This window comes from Otolemur garnettii, unplaced genomic scaffold (assembly GCF_000181295.1).
Source record: "Otolemur garnettii isolate 467f Iridium unplaced genomic scaffold, OtoGar3 scaffold00129, whole genome shotgun sequence".
NCBI classification, from domain to species: domain Eukaryota; kingdom Metazoa; phylum Chordata; class Mammalia; order Primates; family Galagidae; genus Otolemur; species Otolemur garnettii.
The window spans coordinates 2,540,627-2,548,800 of record NW_003852524.1 but is presented as its reverse complement, the minus strand read 5'-3'; the positions used below and the strand labels follow the sequence as shown (position 1 = coordinate 2,548,800).

The following is an 8,174-nucleotide window of genomic DNA, read 5'->3' as shown; positions in this document are numbered from 1 at the left end:
GTGTGTGTGTGTGTGTGTGTGTGTGTGGTGTGGTGGTGGAGCGGGGAGGTGGAGGTGGTGTTTGCACCTAACACCTCTATACATATTCACTCTTCTTTTCCTGAAGGGGCTCAGAAGCCTTCTGTTGAATCTAACCCTTCTCTTCCCTGCTCTCAGACACTTCCTGGTTTCTCTCACATAAGAGCTGGACACTCAAGAATATGGCACCCAGGTGTCATGCTTCCATAGACAAAGCTTCTAGTAGCAGAGCTTGTTTTTATTTCTGTATTTCTTTATCTATTGTAGTTCCTTTGTTTATATATATATATTAGTGTTTGTCAGATGTCATTAGCGTTTTACAACTTTTTGATGTCAGTTACCACACATTACCACTTTGATAATACTTTGCCAATCTCTAGGTCCATACAGTCCCATAAAAATCAGATAGTTTGTGACTTTTTTAAAGAAAATATTTATTACATACTGTATTTGAATACAAGTTGAGTGAATATGATATAAAGTTCCAAAGGTACAGAGTGTACGGTGGAAAGTAAGCCTCCTTCCCACCCCTGGCCTCCAGTTTCTCACTCCAGAGATAATGTTACCACTATACCCGCATAAGCTCATTCTCCTTCTGTTTCTTTAATAACTTATGACTGGCAGACTTCAAAAAAACTGCTTTGATCACCTGCACACCAGTGATTTGTTTCTTTAATCTACCAAGTTTTACATTTGTTATTTTAGTTATTTGTTAGTTTCTGTCTTTTCTGTTTTTCTGCTGGCTACCCTGAAATGCCAGGGATTCAGGCCATTTTGGGGAGGATCTTGTGGCCTTGGGGATTAACAAATTGATTGGCTTCTAAATACCTTGAGGTCAGAGACCGTGATTTATTCAGCTTTGGTGCTCCCTGAATAATCTTTCACAATTACTACTGAGTATTAAGTCCATACTAGTATTCACACAGGCTGGATTTAGGAAGAACTGCTACAGTAACCTGGTACTTACACGGAACCTATTGGTTTACAGAATCCAGGCTTACAGGTTAACTGGGTCTAATTTATGAAGTAGGTGTTAACCAGGAAGGCAGTGTTTGTAATGGTTAAGAAAGAGTGCATTAAAGTTTGAATCCTGCCTTGGACACTGGATTTGTGATGTGGGCTAGTTATTTAGACACCTCATACAGCTGTCTCATCTGTGAAGTGTTGACTGTTAGGGTTATTTTTCAAAGATTTAGGGGGTAGAAGTGGTTTTTTGCTACATGGATGTATTATGCAGTGGGGAAGTTAAGGGCTTTTAGTGTACCTGTCGCTGGAATAAATTTTAATAAATATTATTTATTAATAAATAATAAATTTTTCTCCCCTCCCCATTTTGAAGATCAGATGATATGTGTAAAGGGCTTAGCACTGTGTGTGGCACATCAAAAGCATATAGTAACCAGTACCTCTTATTACTGTCAGAGTTTGCTGGCATTTCTTACCTTCATAAAATAGATGAATGCATTTGTCACCTCTGGCTGCAGTAACAAATGGCACAATAACAAATGACCTAAAAAATCTCAGTGGCTTAGAGGAAGAAGGGTTGATTTTCTTAGTCATATTAGATGTCCTTTATTTGTCTGTCTTTGGGCCTTCTCTCTGTGACCTAGGCTGAGCTGCTTCTTTTAAGACTGCTGTTTAGGCATGAGAAAGAGGGAAGGCAGAACTACACAGGGGCTTTTAGGCTTCTGCTTGGAAGGGAGTTTCTGCATCACTTTGGTTCACATCCCATTGACATGGTTGTTAAATGGAGTGGACCATCATTCTAAAGGGCCAGGATTGGCCTGGGCTGTTCGACCGTAATATAGTCTGCTTCAGTGTTTGACAGAGTCTCAGTTGTGAACCCAGAAATCCATCAGTCCCTGAGGATTGATTCATACTGAGACTCTTAGCCACTGACTTTGTAAACCAAAGTGCCAATTTTTTCCCTTATAGTGGGTATTTCCACTGGGGCCTAGGTAGGCATAAAAGCCTCTGTGGGACAAATTTTTCTGAGCCATAGATTTGGTCAAAAGACTGGATTATTAGCTAATAATTTATGTAAAGTACACACAAACACAATTTGGAGGTTGCTAAAAGACTGTATGTATCCAGAATGCACCATGATTTTTAATCCAATTCTCCATATGGAACAGGAACTATAATTGTCCAGAGTCCAAGAGTGAGCTGCAGTGATGGTGGCCTATGCTGGACAAAGCTGAGGATCACTAACAGACACTTGCTATTCTTTTTAAGGCTTTTTTTGAGACAGAGTCTTACTTTGTTGTCCTCGGTAGAGAGCTGTGGTTTCATAGCTCACAGCAACCTCAAACTCTTGGGCTCAAGTGATTCTGTTGTCTCAGCCTCCTGGGTAGCTAGGACTATAGATGCCTGCCACAACGCCCAGCTATTTTTTCGAGATGGGGTGTTGCCCTTTGCTCAGGCTGATCCTGCTCAGGCAATCTACCTGCCTCAGCTTCCCAGAGTACTAGGATTACAGGCCTGAGTCACTGCACTTGGCTTAAGGGTCTTATCAACAGCAAATTCTTTTCTCATCACCTGCTAATTGCATAATCCCATGACTTATTATAATCATTCTCTTTTCTGTGGTCTGCTTCTTAATTAGTGAGACTATTTACCACAATTGAAGTGTCTTCAAATCATAGCATAGGCTGGATTAGCTACTTCTATCCATTGTGTGTTCATTCTTGCTGGCTTTGGTTTCATGGTAAGTTTTACCGTTCCTGGCCTAGGATTTTGAGGGTTCCTCTCACTTTTGTTCTGCTTATAAGTAGGTATCTGCTTGTATAGTGCAATATGCTATAATAATGTTCAAAAACATATTATGGATTTGAATATAAAATTAAACACACATTTCCAAATCAATCAGAAATGTTACTTAGCTATGTCATTTGTGGAATAATTGAATAAATTGAGAATCTGATTTTTAGCAGCATAACTTTCCAAAACAGAAAGAATTACTGAATTTTTTAAAGTAAATGGCAACAAGCATAGAAAGAAAATTCTGGGAAACATTCTGGTTTATAGGTTTTCTTCCCCCAAACCAACATAATTTGATGGTTACATCTACTATAGATGGCAGACAAAAACCACTAAGACTACAGATTAACCTCACTTAAGACTGCTGACTCCAAAATCTCAAGTTAGTGTAAGAAGATAGGGTCCAGTAGCACAAGCATATGAGGGTTGTCCAAGGAATGCAGGCAGCTCTCAGCGTCTCTCTATTGGTATAATTCATCTCTACACCTAAGTAAAAGAATTCTATGTAGCTGTTAAAGAATGAGGTACAGTTATATATGTAGATATGGAAAAGAAACCTTCCCGTAAGTATTTTATTGAAAAAATCCAAGGTCCAGAGCTAAATATACTGTTTCTTTTAGTGTAAGTAATTTTTTCTCTGCAGAAAAACCTGCGTGTGTGTGTGTGGTGTGTGTGTGTGTGTGTGTGTGTGTGTGTGCACGCACATACTCAGTTATGCTTGTTCTATAAAGAAGATCTCTGTGAAGGTAAAAGCAGTTTTTACAGTGGTTGACTCCAGGAAAGGAAGACAAAGAGTTAAGGTTGGGGGTAGAGGCTACAGGTTTTTCAATTTTTTGTTACTGGTTGAATTTTAAAATAATGCGCATGTCATTTTAAAAACATAAGCTCATTTTACAATAGCAGTTCCATTTCAGAATAACCTCACAAAAGTTTTAGTATCTAATTCTCCCGTCCTGTTATATGCCTTTAAATACTGCACTGATTAACAAAGATCAATGTAGTGAAGTGGAGGTGGAGGGCACCTCAGGGCCATCAGCTCTACAGTGATGTGGTTAAAGGCAGTTAAGCTGTGCTTTTTTGTGGTTAAGGACAGTTTGTCTATCCAGGCATTAAGAACCATTGACTAAAATAAATAATTCCAGTACCAGTGTAGGCTATGATACTGAGAACTACCTTATAGAGTTTATTTTTTTTTTAAGTATGTAGTGTCTAAATTTTAAAATTATAGAATAAAATAACCACTTTAAGCATTAACTTTTTAATCATTCTACTAGAAATCTAAGTGAAGACATAAGGGGTAAATATTGCAATTATTTATTGATAACTATTAAATTTCTTTAACTGGCTTTCACAATTTATATTACATCTAATTGCAATACAGTTACTAAACTATAGGTTTCTTTATGTGTATATCCTCTGAAGTTATTCAAATCACAGGGAATTTTATCTCCTGGTTTTCTTTTTAAAATACAGCTGTCACATACACCCAAGGTGGTGGGTTCGAATCCAGCCTGGGCCTGCCAAAACAACAATGATGGCTGCAACCAAAAACTAGCCAGGCATTGTAGCGGGTGCCTGTGGTCTCAGCTACTTGGGAGGCTGAGGCAGGAGACTCGATTGAACCCAGGAGTTGGAAGTTGCTGTGAGCTGTGATGCCATAGCACTCTACCCAGGGGGGTAGCTTGAGGCTCTGTCTCAAAGAAAAAATACAGCTGTCATAGTTTCTGGGGGCCTACATACTCTATTTAAATGAGAAAGGAACTGAGGTTTCTTTGCTTTCTCCAAATCATTTTATTGTTAATAATCATTCCTTGTTATTGGCCAGATTCTATGTATGGTCTTACAGTCAAACTAGAAATGAAAACTAAAGAGATGGGAAAAGGTAATACACAAGTCTCACGGGATTTTTGGCATACGATTTTAGATATCTTACCAGTTAAAGTAGTCAATGCATTTTCTTAAAGTCTAAATAAATCACCCATCAGAAGATGCTCAGCAGAATATTAGGATCAAAGTTCTCAATGCCTCTAATATGTAGGCAGGAGTTAACTCTGTGGTTTAATTTATTGCAGGTGGGTTTTGTGCACATCATGACCAGTTTTGAAGATGCTGACACAGAAGAGACAGTAACTTGTCTCCGGATGACTGTTTACCATCCTGGCCAGTTGGAAAGTGGAATATTTCAATCAATAAGGTTTTATAACCGAGAGAAACTCTCTTCCAGTGAAGTGGTGAAGTTTGGCCGAAATTCTAATGTCTGTCATTATACTTTTCAGGACAAACAGGTTTCTCGAGTTCAGTTTTCTCTGCAGCTGTTTAAAAAGCTTAACAGCCCAGTTCTCTCTTTTGAAATTAAAAATATGAGTAAGAAGATAGACTTAATGGTTGACAGTTCAAAGCTGGGCTACCTAAATAAAATGGACCTACCATACAAGTGCATGGTCAGATTCGGAGAGTATCAGTTCCTGATGGAAAAGGAAGAAGGAGAGTCATTGGAAGTTTTTGAGACTCAATTTATTTTTTCTCCAATATCACTCTTACAAGAAAATAACTGGCCCCCACACAGGCCCATACCTGAGTATGGCAGTTACTCATCCTGTTCTACCCAAAGTTCTTCTCCTACAGAAATGGATGAAAATGAATCATGAACACAGAGAGTCTGAGAGGGGAAAGAGGAGGACAAAGAGCTCCACAGATGCTTTATAGACACTACTTATGGAGAGACTGTTAGTGTAGTATACCACGGTCCTCTGTCACGTGGTCAAATTTGTTTTATCATTTTATCATTTTATCATTTTAAAGTCTGCAGATTGTGTTGGTCATCAACTTAGTCATCTGTTGCATTCCTGGACCTATAAAGAATCTGTGAGGGATGAAATAGTGTTCTCAAAATAAGGTTACATTATTTTTTCTTTGTGCTTGATTTCCTTCCTGTGTGTTTTATTTTGTGAGAAACAGTCTCTTGGTTTGTTCACGTCATTTCATGGCAGCCATTTGTTTTCAAGGTCAACAGCCAGCAGGTTGTTACTAATGTTCGCAGCCCCTTGGTGCTGTAGTACCCAACTACTGGAATGTGTTGTAGACTACTGTCTGTGTCGGGGAGGTTTGAATATGGGAAGACTTATTTGGGAAATAAAACCTTGCTTTTCTATAGAATTGTAGAGTTCTTATTCCTAACATGCCAGTTTTCCTTGTCTCCAGTCAGCTTCTGAAACTGGTGTTTAAACATTATAACGAAGCACTGTGTTAAATTTAGAATTATTTTCTTACCAAATACGAAGTTTGGTTTTTATGTACCATATACAGTTTTTAAATTCTATGGACTTAACATTTTTAATAGCATCCACACACCTAATAAAGTCTAAGTGTAATTTATCAAGCATTTTCTTTGGTGCTCTAGTTTCTAAAGAAGGGAAGGAACTGTTCTTGGGCCACTTTCCATAGGTAAATATATGGGAATATTTATGATAAATGCTAAGATATTTCTAAAAGTTTATCTACAGAACAAGTTGTCTTTATTTAAAAGATTCTTATTCAACTAATTTGTAACTAAAGTAGTTAGTAAATGTTAAATAAATAATGGTAACCATTCAGTTAAGTTAAACTCTAGCATTACCAGGTAGTGAAGCTCCCTGTAAAATTTTCCAGGTAAATAAAATTTCCTGCAGTAAGGGACCATATTTTTATAATAACTTTTTTTTTTTTTTCAGTTTTTGGCCAGGGCTAGGTTTGAACCCACCACCTCCGGTACATGAGGCCAGCGCCCTACACCTTTGAGCCACAGGCGTCACCCTTATAACAACTTTTTAACATACATTTTTTTTACTTTTTAAATATTTTTTTATTTCAAATTAATATGAGGGAACACATTTGTAGCTTACATTGTCCTCACTTCCAAGGTAAAATTCAAGTTGTAAGAGAGCCCCTCACCTGGGGGTGAGGGGGGGATGCGGAATACCCTCGTCTGGTCTGTATTCTATTAAAAGAGAGGGTTTAAGCCCCCCCCCCCCTTTTTTGATTCAGACCATTGGTCACTCTTGGGCTATAGTTTATGATGTCTACTCCCCAGCCCTGGAACTGTAGAGTGACTCATTTGTTACCATACAAAGTGGCCTGAACAACTCTTCCAGTTCCTATGTGTAGTTTTCCTGTGTTAGGCAGAGTAGGGCCTGTCCAAACGTGTGCAGTTTCCATGTACTAATCTCCAGAACCTGTGACTATGTTCTTAAATGGCACAGGGGATTAAGGCAGCAGATAGACTTAAGGTTGCTTCTCAGTTGACCTTAAAATCAATTATCCTGGATTATCTGGGTAGGCTCATTTGATCACAGTGTCCTTAAAAGGAGAAGAGAGGCAGATCAGGATGTCAGAGTAATGAGGTCTGAGAAAAACTTGACCTGCTCCTGCTGGGTTTAAAGATGGAGGAAGGAAGCCCTCAGCCAAGGAATGTGGGCAGCCTGCTGAAGCTGGGGAATGTCCCTGGACATATGGAAGCTGGGAAAGGAAAAGAAACCTTCAGAAAGGAATGAGCCCAGTAAGGCTGTGTCTGACTTGCTCGCCTACAGAACTTTAAGATGATACATGTGTGTTGTTGTAAGGTACCAAATTGCAGTAATGCGTTACCACAGCAAATAGAAAAGTAATATACTCCCCTTGACCCAAGGTTACCTACTGTCACTTTTTGGTACAACAAACAATTATGCTATCTTTTTGTAGGCTTATAGCATTGTGTGTGATGCGGATTCACAAAGTAAACTACCAAGCCTGTTAGAACTGCTTACAGTGTTAGTCTCTTGGGCAAAGGGTTTCTGTGAGTGTAGGATATATACTTCACTGTCTGCATACTGTCACATTGTGACCGTTTAAGAAAGCTTTCACTTCTGTTTCTTTTTTTTTTTTCTTTTGCATCTATTTCTGTTGCCCAGGCTCACAGCACTCTCAAACTCCTAAGTTCAAGCAATCCTCCTGCTTCAGCCTCCCAAGTAGCTGGGACTACAGGTGCCCACCGTAACACCCAGCTATTTTTTCTATTTTTAGTAGAGATGGGGTCTTGCTTTTGCTCAGGCAGGTCTCAAACTACTGAGCTGAAGCAATCCATCTGCCTCAGCTTCCTAGAGTGCTAGGATGACAGGCGTGAGCCACTGATATATGAGTTGCTAAATTATAAAGTTTTGATATTAGGGAACTTATATATTGTCACTGAACCCAAAAAATGTTAAGTGATTTTTAGGGCCAGAAAAATCTCATATTCTTATAAAATAGTTAACGATTTCTCCTAATATATATCTTGGAAGTGTTTGTTCAACTTGAGAAATATTAACTTTAATGTTTTTCTATATTTTTTCTTAAAAGATTGGCAGAGAAGTGGGTAGGTTGCTAAATAGTAATTTATCATT

The 8,174-nt window shown here is 38.6% G+C and overlaps 1 protein-coding gene across 2 annotated transcripts in view; it reads left to right on the top strand.

Moving 5' to 3' along the window:
* TIFA (TRAF interacting protein with forkhead associated domain) overlaps positions 1-5,929 on the top strand; it is a 7,665-nt gene extending 1,736 nt beyond the window's left edge. For both annotated transcript variants that reach the window (XM_003798161.3, XM_023518195.1), the window contains exon 2: positions 4,851-5,929. In XM_003798161.3, the coding sequence (XP_003798209.1) occupies positions 4,869-5,426 (558 nt within the window). In that variant the 5' untranslated portion in view covers positions 4,851-4,868 and the 3' untranslated portion in view covers positions 5,427-5,929. The remainder of the gene's footprint in view (positions 1-4,850) is intronic.
* Positions 5,930-8,174: the final 2,245 nt, after the last annotated feature.